This window comes from Ranitomeya variabilis, chromosome 8 (assembly GCF_051348905.1).
Source record: "Ranitomeya variabilis isolate aRanVar5 chromosome 8, aRanVar5.hap1, whole genome shotgun sequence".
NCBI classification, from domain to species: domain Eukaryota; kingdom Metazoa; phylum Chordata; class Amphibia; order Anura; family Dendrobatidae; genus Ranitomeya; species Ranitomeya variabilis.
This window is the reverse complement of record NC_135239.1, coordinates 154605214-154629041: the sequence shown is the minus strand read 5'-3', so window position 1 is coordinate 154629041 and position 23828 is coordinate 154605214. Positions and strand designations below refer to the sequence as shown.

Genomic DNA, 23828 nt, shown 5'->3' with positions numbered 1-23828 from the left:
GACCAAGGACGATTGACAGTCATCTTGGGTTCTTCCATTTTCTAAGAATTGTGTCAATAGTTGTTGCCTTCTCACCAAGCTGCTTTCCTGTTGTCCTGTAGCCCATCCCAGCCGTGTGCAGGTCTACAATTTTGTCCCTGGTGTCCTTTAGACAGCTCTTTTGTCTTATCCATAGTGGAGAGGTTGGGGTGTGATTGATTCCAAAATCGACAGTGTATCAAATACTTATTTTCCCCATTGTGTATACTGTGCATGTCAGAAAATGGAGATCAGATCTAGTGGACGAGGCCTCGTTGAGGTTCTTGATAGGAGTCTTGATCTTTTTCAGCGTTACATGATAAAAGCCTGCAAACAAGGTTCTCATGTGCAAGTACTGATCATCTGAGCATAAGGAGCGTGTGTAAGGGTCTCGCGTCCTGGACCCCACCCAATGTAACAAGTTTAGTAGGGGTCTCGCATTATGGATCCCTTCAATTGTAATCGTCCACATGGCTAAGCAGTTGTGATACTGGAGTTTCTGGTATTTCTTGCTGTTGTGCCCAATGGTTGTCACGTACTGATAGTCGCTATGAAACCTGTAACAGACGTCATTGCATGTAAAGATTTTATTTTATGGTTTCATTCTGTTCAGCATGTGTGTCCTGGGGCAGGGGCGGACACAGGCTGAAGACGGCCCCTGTGCAGAAACAATAGATGGACCCTTTGCAGTTCAATAGCTGATCATAATTCACCCATTTATGTGCTTCTTTGGAGATGGTAGTAGCCCCCTTACCATTTGGACTCCTGTGTGTTTTCACAGGTTGCATCATTGGTATGGCCTCCCCTGTTCTGGGGCACATGATAAATTAGTCTATAGACCCCTAAAGAGCTGACAGATGGCATGGGAGAGTGCACAGCAAAAGAGGTGCCATACCATATTAGCAAAACAGGACAGAATTGTTATATGAGTGAACCCTTCAGTGTATGACCCCGAGGGTTGAATTTCTGCAGTTTAAATCTGAACTGACTCTTAGATTAGTGACACTGACTGCCCAATTGTCGTCCTCTGCTGTCACATGTGAATCTGCTTCTAGAAGTACTCCTGTCTAGATTTTTTTTATTAAATGTGTGTATATGTGTCTATAATATATAGTGTGAGTGTATTAATAAACTATCCAACCATTGCTTTCTCCAGGGTCTAGCACTGTTCTGCTCCTCTTCTCAGCGACGTCAATTCCAACCAGACAAGCTCACTCTATGCTCTATTCGTGAGCCAAAAGTCTCTTTTACAATGTAATCCTATGGTGCCTCATTTAGTGCCTCTTTCTGACGCTCTGTAGCCTTACATTTCCTCCTGTTCATGCAGAGCTCAGTGTGACCTGGAGAGTCTGCAGAGCAGTGATGTAACAGAGAAGAGGAGCAGAATGGCGATGCATCCCACAGAGAGCGGCGGTTGGTGCTTGCCACATGTTACCACACTGGCAATACAATACATGCATATACACACATTTAATAAAAAAAAAAAATAGATGGCAGTGCTTCTTTAAGCAGAAAAAAAGTAGAAGATCCAACGAGAGGGTCCTTTATAATATCCAAATGTATTATATGTCCTGTAAGATGGTCACTGGACAAGTTGTCGAGAGGAAATATGTATCAAGGAGGTTGGCAGCCTCGGTGATGTTAGCCCGGAAAAGCATGCTCCAGCACGTATAATGCTGAGAGAGTTAATAGGGCGTGTCAAAGGCCTGGTTTACAAGTAGTCAGAAAGATGGGTGGGACTGGCTGCTCACCTTGGAGTGTAGTACTGGAGATAAAAAGGAGACCAGTTTTCTCATTCAGTGTCTGTGAGTGGAGGTGTCAGGCCTCCAGAGATTATCGTTGCTAAGCACTAAAGAGCTGGATGGACACTCTAGGCTACTTTCACATTAGAGTCGGGCACTGCACGTCGCAATGCGTCGTTGTGGAGAAAAAACGCATCCTGCAAAGTTGCTCGCAGGATGCGTTTATTCTCCATAGACTTTTATTAGCGACGCATTGCGACGCAGTGCCACACTTCGCAACCGTCGTGCGATGGTTGCGTCGTGTTTTGGCGCACCGCCGGCACAAAAATAGTTACATGTAACGTTTTTTATGCACCTAGTCCGCCACTTTCGACCGTGCATGCGCGGCCGAAACTCCACCCCTTCCTCCCCGGACATTGCATTGGGGCAGCGGAAGCGTCTTAAGACTGCTTCCGCTGCCCACGTCGGGCATTTTTCTCACAGTTCGCGTCGGTACGTCGGGCCGACGCTAGTGTGAAAGCAGCCTTACCCGCACTGCTGCTCCGACTATTTACTTTCTTTTCACTTTGTGCCGGAAAAGGCTGTTTTTGTTTTGTTATCCTGAGCGGTTTATAGAGTCTTAGTAAACCAGCCCAGACATTTTGCTGAAAATGCTTCCTGTGGCTACCTCAAAACGCAACCGAGTAAGTAGACACTCTACAATTGGTGCTAGAAGTGCGGGCAAGATTCCCAAGGAGCACGAGTGACTGCTTCGGGGAAACTGCATGTCCTGTGTGAAGACAACTCTAAAAGCGTGGTCAAATAATTGGTCATAAAGCAACAGGCGCAGCAGAAAACCAACAGGCTCCTGGTCCAGCAGATCCAGCAACACCAGCTTTAGTGACAACAGCAGTAGATAGAACTCCTAGCAGAGGCATTCCGTGGCAGGGCAACTGCTCAAACCCCAAGTCAAGGAGGTGATTGACATGTGAGGAAGATGGCATGGAGAGCCTTACAAAAGATGACCCTGGTTGATGATGTCAAAGTTCTTGACAATGTTTAAAAGGGTGGCGAAATTGGAGAAACTGCCTCTGGGGCAGTGGGGAGGAGTGGGCCGGAAGACCCAAAAGAACGACCAACAGAGTTCAAGGAATAACAAAATATCAAAAAAACTTTATTAGTAAAACAGTAGCAACCAGGTAGGGTCATGGCGCAGCATGGCATACAGAGACACTGCACAGTCGTGTAAAATACCAAGGGCGCACAGAGCCGGGGATTCAAAACACCTATATACTATAGTAAACCACCATAGAAAACCATGCCTTCCCCCTACAAAAGGAGAAATAATAGAGTACATACACATCTAGATAGAAAAGCATGGATGCACTTTCAACAAGCAGATGAATAAATAAACGAAGACCACATAAATCATAAAAATATGCCTTTATAGGAAATATAGTAGCTGCAGACTACATGGTCCTCATGTTCAATCACAAGATAAGAAAAGTGCTACTTACCACATAGGTGTATGACTCCCAGGGTCTGTGCGCCCACCCCGACGCGCGTTTCGGTAACACACCTTCCTCAGGGACTTGGAGAAGGAGCACCAGAAATAACGCTTTATACATATGGATGCCGGAAATGAACCCAGCATGGTCCCGGAAGTGCTTAGGGATCTCCATAGCAACCAATACTAACTACCCACAGCTAACGGTAAGAGTGCAGGCGTTCAGTGCAGGGAGCGACTACCCACAGCGCCGACCCCCATAGGATACCCGACGTCCGTGCCGCACCCCGCCGACCATCGGACAAACCACAGGGCCCCGTGTAGTCCGATGCCGGACGTGCAGACAGCGCGAACGCCGGGCAAAACAGGGAAGACCGGCGCATGCGCAGCACACCCCCAAGCAACAAACGCCATATTATACAAGGGAACAAGTGTGGGCACACAACAAGTAGATAAAAACAAATAAAATGGAGCAGAACATATATCGAGGGAAAAGCTATAAACAGAAATACACAATTAGCTGCTATATATTGCCAAATCATTACCCCATACGGTAGTGGGCAAAAACGTCTATGCGTCATTAACCCTTACAATGACTGGAGAAAATGCAACAGATAGAGCTTCCGCCATCCAGATATTTAAATCAATCAGATGAACATGGATAGATTACCAATAAACATGGCATATACTTAAAAAACGCAACAGGAAACTCATAATTGTTACAGTCCAATCTTCATCATAAAAGAATATCCCGACTTAAGAAGCTCCTTTCCAAAATGTCCTCCGTGCATGATGAAAAATAGTCAGTTATCCTAAATAAGGGAATGATGATCCGATGCACCAGACTTAGTCCCTGCTAGCTTCTCCGAAAATGGGCCAATGAAAGGGCTGGAACAGCAACTCATAGATGCCCCTCATCATAAGTCCATACTTCCAAGATTTCCCTGAACACTTAACCAATAAAGGACACCATGATAGAACCTAAAAAAATATATTAAACATGCAAAAAAAATTAAAATCATACACGAGTAACAGAGTCAAGTACAGAACGTAACGCGAGAGGCGATCACAGGAAGGACGAAAAGCTAAGACCCTCATTCAGACCTCGTGGGTGTACCGTCCCCAGAGTCCAGATCCATCTGGCCTCTAACTGTGCCAGACGTTGCGTAATTTTGCCACCCTGAATGCCCAGATCTATGATTTCAATACCTTTGACCCGCAGTCCCCTACTGTCACAATTGTGATGGGTCTTAAAATGTCTGGGTATTGTTTTTAAAAGGGATGCATCCTCCTGGCCAGTAGCCGCCTCAATGCCAAGTACGTGCTCCCTGATTCGCACCTTAAGTTGGCGAGTCGTAAGTCCTACATAAATCAGGGAGCACGGACAAGTAGCATAATAGATAACATTCCTCGAAGTGCAGGTTATCGATCCCACGATTTCAAATGATTTTAGTCCAGTAGAATCAATGAAGGAGTCACTGCAATCGATGTTAATACAGGCGACGCACCGGCTACAAGGCCTGCAGCCACGTCTGGCAGGAATACTATTCAAAAAAAGTCCTCCGAGGCTCTCCATTGTAGTGACTATGCACCAGGTGGTCACGCAAATTTCTAGCCCTCCGGAACGTAATAGCAGGTTTCTCCGGTAGCAGTTTAGCAATGGTGGGATCAGTCATTAGTATAGGCCATTCCTTAGTCAGGGCTAAACCTACTGATTCAGATTGCGTGTTGAAATTAGTAATAAATCTCAACACTCCAGATTCGCTTGTAGGCAGTGGGGCAGTGGGCAAAGGTTCTGGCACTATATCTAACGAGGGAACTGCAGGAATCTTATTGTGACCTAGCCTTGCAGGACGCAAAAGAGTACACCAAGTTGAAAACAGCGCATGCTTCGGAGTAATTCTGACTGTCAGGGAGCAAATGTTCAACCTATTACACTTAGTTCAAAAGTAGTTGCAACCGGAATCCTCCTTCCCAGCACAGAGTGTGGAGCGGGTTGTCATGGACCTTACCATGTGTCAATGTTGACCGCAGTGTGAATAAGGGCAGACAACAGGACTGGGCCCAACCAGTAGAACACCAGCCTGGGGGTGCTTTATATACAATCTCCAGCTCAGAAAAAGGTGGCCACACCCCCGCTTGCACAGAATGCAATAATACAAAGAAAAAATACAAAGATTGACTTGAACTTAAATTGGTACACATGCAGCATATAAACACATGTTCACATTGGCCATAAAACATATAGAACCTACAAGAGAAAAAAGGAGCTCCCCCAGGCTGGTGTTCTACTGTAGGGCCCAGTCCTGTTGTCTGCCCTTATTCACACTGAGGTCAACATTGACACATGGTAAGGTTTTTAATATTAGACAGTGTAGGACCGTCCCTATCAGAGTTACCTTGATGCGGTGGGATGGCTTTTTTGCTATTTTTGATCAAAAACAGTATTACTAAAAACTCTGTGTTATTTAGATGCACTTTTTACTTATTTACAGCAGGGTTTTTGCTCATTTTTTCTCTTGCAGGTTCTATGTGTTTTATGGTCAATGTGAACATGCGTTTATGTGCTGCATGTGTACCAACGTAAGTCAAGCTCGATTTTTTTTTTTTTTTTTTTTTTTCCTGGATTTGTGGTGGAAAGCGGGGTTGCTGGACACTTTACCCGCACTGCTGTATTGACTGTTAACTTTACATTTTCACTTTTTGCCGGAAAAGGCTGTTTTTTTTAAAAAAAATTTTTTAATTTTTTTGATCTTTTGGGATTTGTGGGGGAAGCGGGGTTGCCTGGTTGCTCAGAATACAGCCAGGTTGCCCTTAAAGAAATCTTATTGAAGGACGCAGCTGACTGGTTTCCCTTTTGTGTGCTTATCGGCAATGAAGATGAGGCAGTATCCCTTGAGCCCAACATCTCTGAGCTGGAGGTGTCAGGGGAAACTTTGGAACCGCCCAACTCATGGATTTAAAGGGAACCTTTCAACCTCCCCCCCCCCAGTTTTTTTTTTAACTAAAAGAGCCACCTTGTGCAGCAGTAATGCTGCATTCTGACAAGGTGGCTCTTTTAGTTCTGGGTGCTGTAACTGCCAAAATAATCAGTTTTGTAATTAGTCCTAAATACCTTTCCAGGACGTCCTCCTGACAGCACCCTGGAGGACGTCCTCCTCCCCTTGCTGGGACAGGAAACACACGAGTTTAAAAGGTCATGTCCCACCCAAATCCTCAGTGTTTTTCCTGTCCCTGCAAGGAAGGGACGCACGAGTGAAAAGCTGCGCAGCTTACCGGAGCTCATGGGGATTGTGCGGCTTGCCAATACCCTTCCCCCTGTCAAGAGGCTCAGGGCAGAAACCCTCCGGAGGGGGGTCCCTCTGCTCCAAAGACCAGGAGTGGACGGGACTCCTGGTGGCAGCCACTCCTCCCGGTGGGAGGCTCTCGGCTGCGGACGCCATCCACGCGCGGTGCAGCTTCACAGAGCAGCGTGGTGTCCAGTACGGCGTCTCCAGACGGAAGTTCGCAGGGTCGCGTCACTTCCGGTTTTTCGGCATCCGTTACCGTCACTTCCGGTAACGCTGCATGTGTGGGGGAAAGCGTGCGTTCCAGCGTGGATCGCATAACGGCTGAAGCGCTCCTGATCCGGCACTGCGAGCTGCGGGGATCTAAGGCCTCTATCGCGCGGTGGATCACGTCCGTGATCTCTGAGGCCTACCAGTCAGAGGGAGTCTCTCCTCCAGAGGGTCTCCATGCAAATTCTACTCGAGGGATTGCTACCTCTTGGGCAGAGAGGGCAGGTGCCTCTCTAGAACAGATCTGTAAGGCTGCGACTTGGGCTAGTGCCAACACTTTTTGTAAACACTATAAGCTTGATGTTTTGTCTGGTCAACATACTGCTTTTGGGAGGAAAGTCCTCCAAGCGGTAATCCCACCCTAAGGAGGTGCTTTGGTACTCTCCAGGGTGCTGTCAGGAGGACGTCCTGGAAAATAGGTATTAAGCTTACTGTTAATGATGTTTCCAGGAGTCCATCCTGACAGCACGGGTAGTTCCCTCCCTGTAATATCTATATCATGTATGTAACATGTTCCTAATGTATGATGTAATATGTTCTGGATACAATGTAATATGTTTGTTACCATTAAACAGTTTTTTCTGCATATCCTTGTAGCGGTCCTTGTTACAACACTGAGGATTGGGTTGGGACATGACCTTTTAAACTCGTGTGTTTCCTGTCCCAGCAAGGGGAGGAGGATGTCCTCCAGGGTGCTGTCAGGATGGACTCCTGGAAACATCATTAACGGTAAGCTTAATACCTATTTTTCTTCAGTCCTGGAGGCAGGCCTTTCCCCCCTGCTGCAGACACCACACAGCCGTCAGTCATGTCTTCTTGGCGCCGGGCGCCGCCTCCTCAGCGCTGTTTTGAAATCAGCCGGCGCCTGCGCTCTTTTCTCCTGCTTTGGGCAGGTGCAGTGTGCGCTGCCCGTCTGTCCTCATATGCAGTCTAGCTGACTGCACCTGTGCGGACGCCCTGCCTGTGAATCCCAGCCCCGTAGTATGAATAAATCAGAAGACACTGCGGGGCTGGGATTCACAGGCAGGGCGTCCGCACAGGTGCAGTCAGCTAGACTGCATATGAGGACAGACGGGCAGCGCTCACTGCGCCTGCCCAAAGCAGGAGAAAAGAGCGCAGGCACCGGCTGATTTCAAAACAGCGGTGAAGAGGCGGCGCCAAGAAGACATGACTGACGGCTGTGTGGCGTCTGCAGCAGGGGGGAAAGGCCTGCCTCCTTGACTGAAGAAAAGGTATTTAGGACTAATTACAAAACTGATTATTTCGGCAGTTACAGCACCCAGAACTAAAAGAGCCACCTTGTCAGAATGCAGCATTACTGCTGCACAAGGTTGCTCTTTTAGTTAAAAACGCCTGGGGGGGTGACAGGTTCCCTTTAACACTAAAAGGAATTTGATTATGTGACTATACTTAAAGGGAACCTGTCACCCCCAAAATTGATGATGAGGTAAGCTCACCGTCATCAGGGGCTTATCTACAGCATTCTGTAATGCTGTAGATATGCCGCCGATGTTACCTGAAAGAGGAGAAAAAGAGGTTAGATTATACTCACCTGGGCGGTCCCGCTGCGGTCTGTGGTCAAATGGGTGTCTCAGGTCCGCTCCGGCGCCTCCTATCTTCTTTCCATGACGTCCTCTTCTGGTCTCCTTGACGCGGGTTCGGCGCAGGCGTACTTTGTCTGCCCTGTTGAGGGCAGAGCAAAGTACTGCAGTGCGCAGGCGCTGGGCCTCTCTGACCTTACCGGCGCCTGCGCACTGCAGTACTTTGCTCTGCCCTCAACAGGGCAGACAAAGTACGCCTGCGCCGAAGCAGCGGTGCGAAGACCAGAAGAGGACGTCATGGAATGAAGATGAGGCGCTGTACCGGACCTGAGACACCCATCGGAGCGGGACCGCCCCTGGGTGAGTATAATCTAACGTCTTTTTCTCCTCTTTCAGGTAACATCGGCGGCTTATCTACAGCATTCCAGAATGCTGTAGATAAGCCCCTGATGCCGGTGAGCTTACCTCCCCATCGATTTTGGGGGTGACAGGTTCGCTTTAATGGTGTTGTCCAAGAGCCAGGGTCCAACACCAGATACCCATATTTTGCCATGTGTCACCAGTTAGAGAGGTGAGCTGATCAAGCAGTTACTAGTACCAGGGCCCTACAGATGCAAGGTGTTAGACATGGCCCATACTCATGTTAGGTGGTCATCTGTGGTTAGACAAATCCTAGGAACAGATCCTCCAGAAGTTCTACCGTCCTGGTTTTCACTGAGAAATCGTGAACTATTGTAGGTCCTGTCCCATTAGCCAACTGATTCCCCCCCCATGGCTCACATCCGTAGTCCCTTGGTGCCATTGCCTATCATTGAGGTCCCCTTTGATCGCATAACTCTAGAGTTAGTGGGAGCTCTGATCAAGTCCACCAGGGGGTATCAGTATATCCTGGTGGACTATACTACACTGTACCGGGAGGCAGTACCATAAACTCCTCTACAAAATGCATAGCTCGATAGTTGGCCCATAATTTTTCCAGAGCGGGACTGCCTAAGGAGATCCTAACGGAACAGGGGACTCCATTAATGTTGAAGGTGATGAGAGTTATGTAAAACTGTGCAAATTACACAACTCCAGACCCCTGTCTACCATCCACAGACAGCAGTTCTATTGGAAAGGTTTAATAAAACCTTAGAGACCATATTAAAGAAGGTCGTAGACAAAGAACGAGAGACTTGGACTGAATACTGCCATACCTGTTATTCTCCATCAGAGAAATCCCACAAGCCCTCTACTGGTTTCTCTATTTAAACTGTTGTACGGCCGACACCCCCGTGGACTTCTGGATGTAGCGACTGAGACCTGGGAAGCAGAATCTACACTCTATAGGAGTTTAATCCACCATGTGGCCCAGATGCAAGAAAAGATTGCTGAGGTGATGCCCATTATGAAAGAGCACTTCCTCAGGGCCCATGAGAGTGTACAATAGGTTTGCAAGGGTGAGACATTTCAACCCTGGGGATCGGATACTCGTGCTGGTACCTACGATGGAGAGCACATTTCTGACCAAGTGGCAGGTCCCTTATGAAGTTGTGAAAAGTTTGACGAGATCAATTATGAAATCCATCACCCAGGAAAAAGGAAGGGAACCGTACCAGGTCTACCACAGCAACTTTATCAAGCAGTGTCAAGATAGAGAACCAATGAAAGCCATTTGTTTGCTGGTGAAGTTTGAAGCCAATGTGAAAGATGGCCAGGTGCCAGAGACTGTCACGTGTCCAAAAGCAGCATTGCCGAGACTTTCTACATCGGGACTGAGACCTGTTTTCAGAACTACCAGGTTGTACTCAGGTCATAGAGCATGAGGTTCTCACAGAACATCATGTTTGGGTAAACTTGAAGCCATATTGGATCCCTGAAGTCCACCGAGAGGTAGTCTCAAAGGACGTGAAGTGGATGCTGAACCTGGGAGTCATTGAAGACTGTAAGAGTGGTTGGTCTAGTCTTATAATCTTAATGCCAAAACCAGATGGAGAGTGACTGTTTTGCATTGCTTACAGGAAGCTGAATGAGCTCTCCAAGTTCAATACGCATCCAAAGCCTTGTGTTGATGAACTGATTGAAAGATTAGGGCAGGCCTGTATATTACCTCCCTTGACTTCACAAAAGGGTATTGGCAAATTCCCTTATACAAAGACAACAAGGTGAAGAGGACCTTCTCTACACCACAGGGATGTTTCCAGTACACAATGATGCCATTTGGATTGCAAGAAGCTCCGGCCACCTTCCAGAGAATGCAAGGACCAGATCCTAGCTTCCCATAAGAACTACTCACCAGCCTACCTGGATGACCTTGATTTTCATACAGAATTGGGGAAGCCATCTGAGCAAATTCCAGGCGATACTTGATGCTCTAAAGAAGGTGGGGTTTTCCGTAAACCCAATGGGGATGGCAGAGGCCAAATACTTTGGCTATGTCGAGGACAAGTGCAAAATCAAGCCCCAAATAAAGTTGACGCTATCTAGAGTTGGCCACAACCTATCTCCAAGAATCAAGGCGAAATGTTCTTTGGCATCGTGGCTACTGCTGCTAGTTTATCCATAACCTTGCCTTGCTTAGCCGCCCCTCTGACAGACCTCCTTAACGGGACAAAGTCGGCTATGGCTAATTGGTCTCCAGAAACTTGGACTGCTTTCCAGGAACTGAAGCTAGCCCTGTGTAAACAGCCAGTGTTGGTGCCACTGGACTTCTCCAAGGAGTTTGTGGTCCAAAACCCCCACTAGTGTATGGACTATTTACTTTGTTTTCACTTTGTGTCGGAATAGGCTGTTTTTGTTTTGTCATCCTGAGCGGTTTATGCTGTCTTACTAAACCAGCCTGGATGTTTTACATAAACCATTTCCTGTGTCTATCTCAAAATGCCACCGAGTTGGTAGAAACCCTACAGTCCATTACCAGTCCATTACCTCTAGAAAACCACAGATGCTTATCAATGCAAAGCTGCATACAAGGAGCAAAGGCGATTTCTGAAAGGTGTCTGCCGTTTTCTATTCGTGATGGATTTGATTTTAATACACACAATAAATTTGGATATTTTAAAGGTATCCTGTCAGTAGGATTGTGCACAGTAGCCTACACACAGTGTCAGGTCGGTGCCGTTATACTGATGACAATGATATCTTGGTGATGAAATCCGTCTTGTGGTTGTTCTTTATTCGTTCTTTTCAGTTTGTAGTTAATGAGATTCTCGTGCCCTAAGGCGGGGCTGATGTATGTGGTGCTCTGATCAGCTATTCATTATGCAGATGCTGGCAGGTCACTAACCCCTCACTGACCGGCCCCCTAGTTTACATAAAGAATACCTAACATACTGAAGAAAGAGACAAAAACGCTTCTGCAGCCAGGTGCAGCATAATAGCATGTTTAGTGTGCCAATAATACATGTTCTTGATGTTATCCAGCTAAGGGAAAAACAATTTGATCATTTTCATCACCCAGGTATCATTTTATTCAGTATAACACTGTGTGTACTACGTTACTCAGCACAATCCTGCTGACAGGTTCTCTGACGGTCTTGCTGGATTTTCTACTTTTTTATTAGTAGGCTTGTCTTACTACAAGTTGTTTCCGTGCATTCGGGACTCCCTTTCCTCAGGTGAGCCGTTTCCTTCCCTCTTTCTTTTGACTGCTTGTTTAAGTAGAATAATCTGGGTAGAATATTTTCAATACTTGTGAACAGGATTTCTGCTTAGAAACTATGCTGCAATTCATGTGAAAAATGTAGTGCCTTATGAGTTTACCAGAAGAACTATTCAAACTGGCAAGAACGGTCCAGTCATATACAGACTCCGTGTAAGAACTGAATAAAATGACTTTATCTGTGGACCCAGACTGTCAGATCTGTGAACTTTACACAGCCCATCCATGTATAGTACAGACATTAGTTTATGGGCAATGTTTTATCTTAAAGGGGTTGTCCAGGTCGACATAGTGTAGGTTATCAATATCCGATCTGGTACGACCCAGCCCCTCCCCACTGATCAGCTGATAGCCGCTCCAGCGGTGGCCGGATATGCGCTCTGTAGTGGCCGTTCCTGGTACTGCAGCTCTCCTTGGAAGGCGTTAGAGACTCGCTGCTGACTGTGGTGTGGACAGCCGTACCCCATACAGTGGAATAGGTTGGGAATTTATGTTTGTTGCATGTGTTTGGACATTTGCAGAGATGTGAGCTTTGGAGAGCTCCTCACAAGGAGGTACACTAGTTACAAGTTAAAGCAGAATTAGGAGTGCCCTTTTTTAAGAGGGGGGGTGGTTATGTGAACTTAATTCAGACCCAAGAGTGGGCATCCATCAGATGACCCCCAGGATAGTGATAGTTCACCTTGTGTTTACCCCCAATAGAAGGGTGCTATCTGTTATTTTGGGGCACCTCCTGGTCAGGACAGCACAGCGCCCCCTCTTCCAATTCTTTGGTGGAACTACAATAGACCTCATGTAGTCCATGGTCTTTCACTCTCTATCTGCTTTCCATGTTTGGTGCAGGGTCTCTTGTGTGCCAAGCGCAGCTTTAAAGAGTCTTACAACTTCTCAAAACACCATCACTAAAGGGGTACAATTAACAAAAAAAAAGCAGGGAATATGCTAAAGTAATAAAAGAAGGCACAAGCTCTAAGATCATGTCTCTGGCACCAACTGCTCCACTGCTCTCTGCCTGGACAAGAAGTGAAGACACCCCATTCTTTGGTCACCTGGCTGTGGTATTTGGGGACCAGGACAGGGTGTGATTGTGCTGCTGTAATGGACGGTAAGCCATAGAAGCACTTGGTAGCACTAGTACATTTCCAGGAGAGCATGTGTGGGAATAGTGGCCCATATGTACAGACCCCAGCACTGTGCACTGCCATTCAGGCTCTGCGCCATTTGCTTGAGCCTTAACCCGTAGTTTCTAGATTACTTGATTGAAATAAAGGGGCGTGGATGTTCAATCGTTAGCCTGTTACACACTGTTACTTGTGGATTAATTTATACTAGGCTTTGGGGCGACATGATAATGGGTGCAGGAGGGTGCTAATCGTACCTGGGCCCTGGAGCTTAGGGGCCCCAAAAGGTCTCAGTCTTCACATGAGCCAATCACTATTTAAGACCTGCAGTAGTCGGGGGTCCTGTTGGAGATTTTGCACCGAGGCCCACAAATGACCCCACTGCTTGAGTGAACTACCGTATGTATGTTGTGTGGAGGTGGAATTTGCGGGTGACACCTACAGACACATCTAAACCTCAAGTGAATCCAGAACCACCCATTTGTGAAGACTTGTATAAGGACTGATTACACTGCTTTGCCTGGAATGTTTTAAGATCCTCTTGGTACTTGGGGTAGGGACACAACAGCATTGCACATAAGCACAGCTTTCCCAAGTCTGGTAACTCTTAACCCTTTCACGTAACCTAGCAATATTATATAGGTGTCCATACCTACAGAAAATGTGGGTGCAGAGAATGGAGGGTAAGAAAATACAAGAAAAATAGGGAAATTACAGGGAGAATAAAGATATAAAGGCCGGCACAGTGGTCAACCCTGCTTATAAATTGCCAAGACAAGCTGAGGGAGGTATCCTGACAGTCTGTGGATTGCTGGAAATGCCGATCTCTCCACATGGAGCTTTGTGGGTTTGTTCCCACGTTCAGGAATTGCTGTGGTTTGCACCCTTTGTATTTATGCAGAGTGGATGGGATTACTAAGCTTGTATGTGCACCTGCGGATCACCCGTGGAGAATGACTTGTGGCACGTATTTCAGATCTGCAGCATGTCAGTCTTTCTGCTCAAACCATGGGCAGCATGAATCCGAACCGAGCGGCACAAATACACTTAGGTATGTTTTGCGCTGCTGCCGTGTCTCAGAGTACGCATGATGTGAAAATCCAGGAGGAGACACTGTGTCCTGGCTGACTAGTCCAAAGTGGTTCCCCAGTGGCTTCTTCCTCGCACCAGTTTAATAAAGGGAGCGGGCCTGTCAGTCAGCGGAGGTGGGGTGGGGAGAAGCAGCTTGGGACAGGCCTCAGACTAGTCATCTGAGACACACAGACCCAATTCACCAAAGCTTTCACACTACTTTGAAAACTCAACTCAGAGTTGCACCTAAGCTTTGCAACTTTTGGCATTTTCATGACCATTTCCAGGTGTGCAGGAGTCAGACATACGCCTCTTCATGAATTGGGAGCACCTGGTGAGTGGCGTACATATCTCTGTGTCTTTCTGCAATTGCTACTCTAGTCCCTACTGGAGTAAGATTTGTGTCTCCACTAACGCCGCTGCTCAGCGCCACTCTCTGTCCTGCCCCATAGAGAAGGCCAAAAGTGGCAACAGTTCAGCGCAGCCTCATGTTGCACAAAATTTTTTTTTAAACTTTTCAAACCTTTTAATGCCAGAATTCTGGCGCAAAAGCTTTAATGGATTGGGCCCATAGTGTTGCTTCTTTCGCATTACCATTGTCTGTGTGTGCTGTGTACGAGAGACGCCATAGCGAGTGGTCTCCACCCAAGAGCTCAATCACACAGGCTACAATTCATACACGTATTGTTCCGCCCCATGTACACTCAGACCTCTGAGGTGGCAGGAATAATCGGAGTACATTGCGTGCTTGTCATCCTTTTATCTGATCACTCAGTCTCTGTTTTCCCCTGTCTTGCAGGGCCTATGATGGATCCGGGCCAAGTATGGAGTTTTTTGCTGCTGGCTGTGCTGTCCTTGGGGAACAGCTCGGAGACAAACAAACAGAAGAAAGACACGGCGTTTGAGATCTGTATCCCTTTACCCTTTACAGTAATCAGTGCTACCTCCAGGGCGTAAGATCAGTATGTCATCTCCCCCACACAAGAACACTGCTTCATGATCCCGAATATTTAATTACATGTGTTAATTCTTAGATCTGACACAATATTACAGTAATAAGACGCGCTGTATATATTAGGGATTCACACATTATATGACGAGAATAACATATTCATATTCTTGGCAGTCAACATCTTAAATATCTTCTTGGTACTAAGATTATTAGCAATTAAGTGGCAGCATTGCAGAACCGGATAATTAGATGGCACCAATCCGAGATATAATAACTAGTGATGAACGAATATACTCGTTACTCAAGATTTCTCAAGCACGCTCAGGTGTCCTCCGAGTATTTTTTAGTGCTCGGAGATTTAGTTTTTCTTGCCGCAGCTGAATGATTTACATCTATTAGCCAGCATAAGTACGTGTGGGGATTCCCAGGCAACCCCCACATGTACTTATGCTAACGGATGTAAATTATTCAGCTGCGGCAAGAGAAACTAAATCTCCGAGCACTAAAAAAAAAAAATACTCGGAGGCCCCCGAGCGTGCTCGAGTAACAAGTATATTCGCTCATCACTAGTTATTATATCTCGGATTGGTGCCATCTAATTATCCGGTATATTCGCTCATCACTAATAATAACCAAAAGACTGTCACAAAATGTCTCCTAAAATGCATGCATACGTCTTTGAATTTGAGATGGAGTACATTTTTTTCCTTGAGTGGAGTGCAGTGGAAAGCAGATACAATATTAGCTAGTATAGGGACCTGCTATCGCACCATACGGTAAATGCTTTAAGAATAATTTGTCTTTTTCCCTTGTTTAACCATCACCTGTACATAATAATAATAATAATAATTTTATTTATATAGCGCCAACATATTCCGCAGCGCTTTACAACTTATAGAGGGGACTTATACAGACAACAGACATTACAGCATAGAAATCACAGTTCAAAACAGATACCAGGAGGAATGAGGGCCCTGCTGCTCGCAAGCTTACAAACTATGAGGAAAAGGGGAGACACGAGAGGTGGATGGTAACAATTGCTTTAGTTATTTGGACCAGCCATAGTGTAAGGCTCGGGTGTTCATGTAAAGCTGCATGAACCAGTTAACTGCCTAAGTATGTAACAGTACAGACACAGAGGCTATTAACTGCATAAAGTGTATGAGAACATGATGGAGGAACGTGATTATGTTGTTGTTTTTTATTAATAGGCCACACAGGGATAATTAGGTTAATGCGTTGAGGCGGTAGGCCAATCTGAACAAATGAGTTTTTAGTGCACGCTTAAAACTGTGGGGATTGGGGATTAATTGTATTAACCTAGGTAGTGCATTCCAGAGAATCGGCGCCGCACGTGTAAAGTCTTGGAGACGGGAGTGGGAGGTTCTGATTATTGAGGATGCTAACCTGAGGTCATTAGCAGAGCGGAGGGCACGGGTAGGTTGGTAGACTGAGACCAGAGAGGAGATGTAGGGTGGTGCTGAGCCATGGAGTGCTTTGTGGATGAGGGTAGTAGTTTTGTACTGGATTCTGGATTGGATGGGTAGCCAGTGTAATGACTGGCACAAGGTAGAGGCATCGGTGTAACGGTTGGCGAGGAATATGATCCTGGCAGCAGCATTCAGGACAGATTGGAGCGGGGAGAGTCTGGTAAAAGGTAGGCCAATTAGTAGAGAGTTACAATAGTCCAGACGAGAATGAATAAGTGAGACAGTAAGAGTTTTTGCAGAGTCGAAAGTAAGAAAAGGGCGAATTCTGGAAATGTTTTTGAGATGCAGATAAGAAGAGCGAGCCAGTGATCGGATGTGGGGGGTGAATGAAAGCTCGGAATCAAGGATGACTCCAAGGCAGCGGGCATGTTGCTTTGGAGTAATGGTGGAACCGCACACAGAGATGGCAATGTCGGGCAAAGGTAGGTTTGTAGAGGGAGAGAACACGAGGAGTTCAGTTTTTGACAGGTTCAGTTTCAGATAGAGGGAGGACATGATGTTAGAGACAGCGGTAAGACAATCACTGGTGTTTTCTAAAAAGGTCGGCGTGATAACAGGAGAAGAGGTATATAATTGGGTGTCGTCAGCATAGAGATGGTACTGGAAACCAAATCTACTGATTGTTTGTCCAATAGGGGCAGTATACAAAGAGAAGAGGAGGGGGCCTAGGACTGATCCTTGAGGAACCCCAACAGTAAGGGGAAGGTGAGAGGAGGAGGAACCAGCAAAACAAACAGTGAAGGATCGGCCAGAGAGATAGGAGGAGAACCAAGAGAGAACGGTGTCCTTGAGGCCGATGGAGCGGAGCATAGTGAGGAGGAGCTGATGATCCACAGTGTCGAATGCTGCGGAGAGATCCAAGAGAATTAGCATGGAATAGTGACCATTAGATTTAGCTGTTAGTAGGTCATTAGAGACTTTAGTGAGGGCAGTTTCAGTAGAGTGTAAAGAGCGGAAACCAGATTGAAGAGGGTCGAGAAGAGAATTATCTGAGAGATAGCGGGTAAGACGGGAGTGGACCAGGCGTTCCAGGAGTTTAGAGATGAAGGGAAGATTAGAAACAGGTCTATAATTAGCGGCACAATTTTGATCGAGGGAGGGCTTTTTAAGTAGTGGATGTATGATGGCATGCTTAAATGAGGAGGGAAAAATACCGGAAGTGAGGGAAAGGTTGAATATTTTTGTTAGGTGAGAGGTGACAGCCGGGGAAAGGGACTGGAGGAGATGCGACGGAATGGGGTCGCTGGTGCAAGTGGTCGGGCGAGAAGATGCAAGGAGCCTGCTTACTTCTTCTTCTGTAACTGGTTCAAAGTCAGAGAGTGAACTAGATGCAGTGGGGGAGGGAGGACAGTGCTTGGTATGAAGAGATTGGGAAATGATTTCCTGTCGAATGTGGTCAATTTTTTCTTTGAAGTAATTGGCCAGATCGTCAGCGTGGAGATCTGTGGTTGGGGCCTGCTCTCTTGGGTTGAGTAGGGACCGGAAAGTGTCAAAGAGACGTTTAGGGTTATTGGACAGCGAGGTGATGAGGGTGTTGAAATAGGTTTGTTTGGAGAGGTGAAGGGCAGAGTTGTATGTTTTTAACATGAACTTATAATGGATGAAACATGGATGCACAAAGGATCAGTAGGAGGTGAAATTCTGCTGGAGGCGCACAGCAGCTCTGTGTCCCTGCGACTCCTGCAGTACTGCCACCGCGACAAGTTAGTCTCCAAAAATCCAACTCTCTCCCATATTAATTTTTTTTTTTTTTGCAACGTGATTTTGCTGGTCGGGGTAACTTTGGTGTTACAACAAGACCCCATTCACTTATATTGCACCACGATGCAGCAGTGATACATTTATTTATTTATTCCCGAGGCGGTGCAACCAAATATTAAGATGAAGGTGCCAACAATTTTGTCCAGCCCATTTTTGGGATTTTAATAGAAATTATGTGCAATTTGCCTTTTTTTCTTTTTTGTGTTGTTCCAATAGACACAAAGGAAATAAACATGAATATAGCGAAACGTGTAATTCCAATCATTTTCTATGAGAAAAAATTTTCGGAACAATTTCAAGGGTGCCAACACTTTAGGCCATGCGTCGTGTGTTGTGGCTAAGGTGGCCGTGTTGCCCCAGACTTTCGTCAAAGGCCAGAATCATGTCCATATGACCTCCGCCTGGCCGGTATACATCATTGGGCCTCATTCTGACGTCCATTTTGCACATACGTATTCTATCCATATTTTTCAGGAATACAGCACGTACCCATTTAGTCTATGGGGCTGTTAAAATATCCATGTTTGGGTGTTTTTGCGGGCTGTGTGTCCATGCAAAACACCCAGAGACATGACTGTGTTTTTCCAGCAGCACTGCCAATATAAGTCTATGGGTCCGTGTAAAACACGTCCAGCACACGGATGGTCTCGGGGTGTAATCTGTTTTCTGTCCATGTTTAACTTTGTAAAAAAAACTCTTGACACCGGTACTATTTTTTTTTGTGTACATGAATAATACTGATGTCTGAATTCAGCCCTTCATGCAAAAAAAGAAAGTTTAGAGCAGTGAAATAGATTCAGCAAGACCTAAGATAGAAACAAAATGACCATATACCTGCTGTAAGTAAGTAAAAAGCAATAGTGCATATAAATTACATAGGGCACATAGTAAACAAATCGAAAAAAGCGTCAGTCATCCCACCAGTGCCAAGGTGTACCCAGTGGGGCCGGTCCTAAGCTCTAGTATTAAACCTGAGCATGTGTTAAAAATGACCTGAATGTGAATAAGGGCCGAGCAGGACCAGGGCCCACCTATTGGCACCCAGCCTGTGAAAGCTATAGAAACATAATGGCGAGCTCAAATAAAGGAAGGTCAGTCTTACCTGCACTGAGTGCAAGAACCTAAAGGTACCTTCACACTGAACAACTTAACAACGATAACGATAGCGATCCGTGACGTTGCAGCGTCCTGGATAGCGATATCGTTGTGTTTGACACGCAGCAGCGATCAGGATCCTGCTGTGACATCGTTGGTCGGAGCTAGAAGGCCAGCAACTTATTTCGTCGCTGGATCACCCGCTGACATCGCTGAGTCGGCGTGTGTGACGCTGATTCAGCGATGTCTTCACTGGTAACCAGGGTAAACATCGGGTTACTAAGCACAGGGCCGCGCTTAGTAACCCGATGTTTACCCTGGTTACCAGTGTAAATGTAAAAAAAAACAAACAGTACATACTTACATTCCGGTGTCTGTCGCGTCCCCCGGCGTCCGCTTCCCTGCACTGTGTCAGCGCCGGCCGGCCGTAAAGCAGAGCACAGCGGTGACGGCACCGCTCTGCTTTACGGCCGGCCGGCGCTTACACAGTGCAGGGAAGCGGACGCCGGGGAACGCGACAGACACCGGAATGTAAGTATGTACTGTTTTTTTTTTTTTTACATTTACACAGGTAACCAGGGTAAACATCGGGTTACTAAGCGCGGCCCTGCGCTTAGTAACCCGATGTTTACCCTGGTTACCTGGGGACTTCGACATCGTTGGTCGCTGGAGAGCTGTCTGTGTGACAGCTCTCCAGGGACCACACAACGACGAAACAGCGATGCTGCAGCGATCGGCATCGTTGTCTATATCGCTGCAGCGTCGCTTAATGTGACGGTACCTTTAAGCAAAACTGGAAAAAGTGAACTGGAGTATAAGTTGGTATACATGCAACATGTAAGAGCATGTTCACACAGACACAAAACCAAAGAACCAAAAGAACATATATACCCTGCTGTAAGTAAAGGCAATAGTGCATAGAAATAAGATTGGGTACTTAGTAAACACAGTTTTGGATAAAAGATTAAAAAAAGTGTAAAGGGCTTCCTACCAGTACCAAGGTTTTGGTAATTCATCGTGAGTGTAATAAAATTGTGTTGTTTACATTATTATTATATACTTTTTTAAACATGGATGTCACAGTTAACACCTGTCACTGTTAGGCACCCATCATAGTCTCTGTTTAAAGGGGTTGTCTGGCCTGAAGCTACAAGTTTACAATTACTCCGTGACTGAAGACTTGTGGATCCTCACATCGTTCACATTGTACGCTGTGAGGATTCTCCATTGACGACGGCGGACTTGTATGCAAATCGCATTCATGCAATCACATGTGGACACATACTGACTAGACGTGCCCAGCCTTACTCAATGCAAATGAATTGATTGACACCGGATATGTCTAGTTGGAATGTGGCCAGAATGATGTAAATCAGATCACCGCCCACTCCTAATGCCAGCATCAGAGAACCCTGACCTGTAGCTTTAGACCGCACGCCTTTAAGGAATATATAGAAGGAGCTCTTCCTGTCATATACATTAAAGAAACACAAAAAATGTGATGTGAACAAAGGCTTAAAGGGAAACTAATGCGATTCATGCTACCTAACCTCGGGCAGCATGAACCAGACTCTGGCTGCAGGATTTCAGCCAGGTGTATTATTCTCTGAAACGCTCCGGTGTTTCAGTGAGAATACAGGTAAAATGATTAGATCAGATCTTCTGATCGTACTAGTGCTGCCCTGCCTCCGTCCATGTTCTCCCTGCATCTTGTTATAGCCGAGACCTGTCAGTCATCTGCAGCAGCGCTGGGAGAATGCAGCCGGATCTTCTAAATTCATTCTTTCTGAACGTCTGGAGCACGTCTGAGGATAATATACCTGGCTCCAATCCTGCAGCCTGATCCATGCTGTCCGCAGGTTAGGTAGCATAAATAACGTCTTTAACACATAAGGAGAAATGCATGAAGGTTTATTCTTACAGATTGTACTGTACAGTGTGACTGATTGTCTTCTGGAAAGGTTTATTCCTGCTATTTAGGCCTTGACAGATTGTAGATAAGAAGCTTTTTGAGGTGAAGAGGAAGGATCAGATCAATGCCCTCAATAACCTAATTGAACTAAATGATGTCAACCAGCAGTACAAGATTATTGACATAATGTTGAAGGGTCTTTTCAAGGTGAGATTCTTCCCACACCATGTAATGCATGTGCCATGCTACCTCTGATTGTGTGGGCACCCTGACTGTATAAAAGTAAATTTTTTGACGTATTCAAGAGTATAGACTGTCCTGCGTCTTCATGTGCATTTGCACTGCAAGACTATTGTGAACTACCCATCTCGGAATGCTCTTTTCATGATAATCGCGCACTGTAAACAGGCTGCCAGTAACAGAGGTGTACCTAGGTTTATTGGCACCCTTGGCAATAATTCCCCACTCCTCATACTGTCTGCACCAATCACCCCATCCTTCTTATATCGTGTTTGCACAAATCCCACTCAAACCCCTCCTCAGTGTGTCCACACCAAAACACACCCCACTCCTAATGCTGTGTTCTCACAAATCCCTTCCCTCTGCTCCTCATACTGTGTCTGCACCAATTCCGCCTCCTAATACTGTCTGCATCTTCTCCTCAGTGTGTCTGCAGCAAACCACACCCTGCTCCTTATAGTGTGTCTGCACAAATCCCCCATAGCTCCTCATACTGTCTGCACCAATCCCTCCCTCTCTCCTCATACTGTGTCTGCACCAATGCCACCTCGCTCCTTCTACTGTGTCTGCATGATCCGCTCCACTCCTCCTAGTGTGCGCACTAATCCCCTTCACTTGGCATACTGTGTTCACAATAATCCCACCCCCGACACCAACGTTCACTGCACTTCTGCGGTGTTGGACAGTGACATCAGCAGCTTTAGAAATGATGTGGTTGCACTGCTGATGTCATTCAGAGCCTGAAGTGCCCGCATTCTGAGATATGCGAGTATAATGGATTGCTGGGAGTCGGGGCACAGCACCTTCTCAATGCCAGTTGTCAACTTGATAGCCAGCACAAAGAGTGGCTGACTCCCACTCTGGGGGGCGGCAAAATGCAGCCACCAGGGTGACACACTGGACCGCCAGATCATCCCTCGCCAATCGCCCAACAAACAAGCAAAACACTAATTTGCCTGTGAAATGATCTTTTGTGCTGCAGACGAGATCGCTGTTTTCATCAGCACATTGTCCTTTGTTAACAGGACCTGCGAGTCTGAGAACAGTGGCAGCAGATTCACACTGCACAGCTTATTACAGATCGTCTAGTGTGTATCTGAGGTGCGGTCGGCAGATGTAAACGGGCTATTAAATGACTGCCAATTGGTAGATATTTACCTGTCGTTAACTCTTTTAACACTGCAAATCGGGTGGTGTGAATGCATCCTTACAGTCGTTTTTTTTTAGTACAAAAGATGTAAGAATACAATGCTTTTAATAGGTTTTCACAAATAGACTAACTGTATGAAACACTGACTGAAATCCCAAGTTATAAAAGTGGTTCTCTGCGTCTCCATGGTTGGGATCTGACCTGCTAGATGAATAGGATGCACTGTAGTAACAGGCGCAGCCAATTGTAGGCACGAGGTGTAAGCAATGAAGAGGACCCTTCAGGCTGTGTTCATACGTTGCGGCCACATAATGTTTTTTCCACAGTCGTGGCAAAATCGCATTGTTTTGTCACTATTTGCCAAAATTGCAGCAAAAAAGTTAAAGTACTACAACAGCAGCAGCAAAGAAACCACGGAATCACAGCTTTGTGAACACAACTTTAGGCTGGTTTGACACTGGTGAATGATGCTCCGCTCTCAGCAGCTCCTTCCCAGTGGTTTTCAGCTGGGACAGTCGCATCTTGGCACCGTTCAGGTTAAAAACGATGTATCCCCCAGACATGGATTACAGCGTGGGACACAACGACGGACAGGTATAGTATATTGTTGTTTTTTTATTTTATTTTTATTACAGGAGGTCGAGGGCTTTGGGGAATTAGGTGTTGCAGTAAGTATCGTTTAATTTTATAATATTAAAGGAGTCTGTCATTTTTTTAAATAAAGGATTTTATTCTGGCTGTGTCTTTATTTAACATATAACTATAGGATTAGTAATGGAGAGGTCTTATAGACACCTCTCCATTACTAAGCTATTGGCTTGATGTCACCTGACAGAGGTGACATCAACCCCACAAATATGAACCCCACTTGCCACCACTACAGGGCAAGTGGGAAGAGCCAGGTAAAGCACCAGAATTGGTGCATCTAATAGATGCGCCTTTCCTGGGCAGCTGCGGGCTTCTATTTTTAGTCTGGGGGGGTCAATATCCATGGCCCCTTACCAGCCTGAGAATAGCAGCCCCCAGCTGTGAGCTTTAGCAAGGCTGGTAGT

The 23828-nt window shown here is 46.1% G+C and overlaps 1 protein-coding gene across 2 annotated transcripts in view; it reads left to right on the top strand.

Annotated features, from left to right (window-relative positions):
- The window catches only part of CCDC134 (coiled-coil domain containing 134), a 47574-nt gene that overhangs the window by 6649 nt on the left and 17097 nt on the right, over positions 1-23828 (top strand). The window contains exons 2-4 of one of the 2 annotated variants that reach the window (XM_077278630.1): positions 14464-14510; positions 14976-15086; positions 21472-21593. In XM_077278630.1, the coding sequence (XP_077134745.1) occupies positions 14981-15086; positions 21472-21593 (228 nt within the window). In that variant the 5' untranslated portion in view covers positions 14464-14510; positions 14976-14980. The remainder of the gene's footprint in view (positions 1-14463; positions 14511-14975; positions 15087-21471; positions 21594-23828) is intronic. The other variant, XM_077278629.1, reaches the window with a different exon arrangement.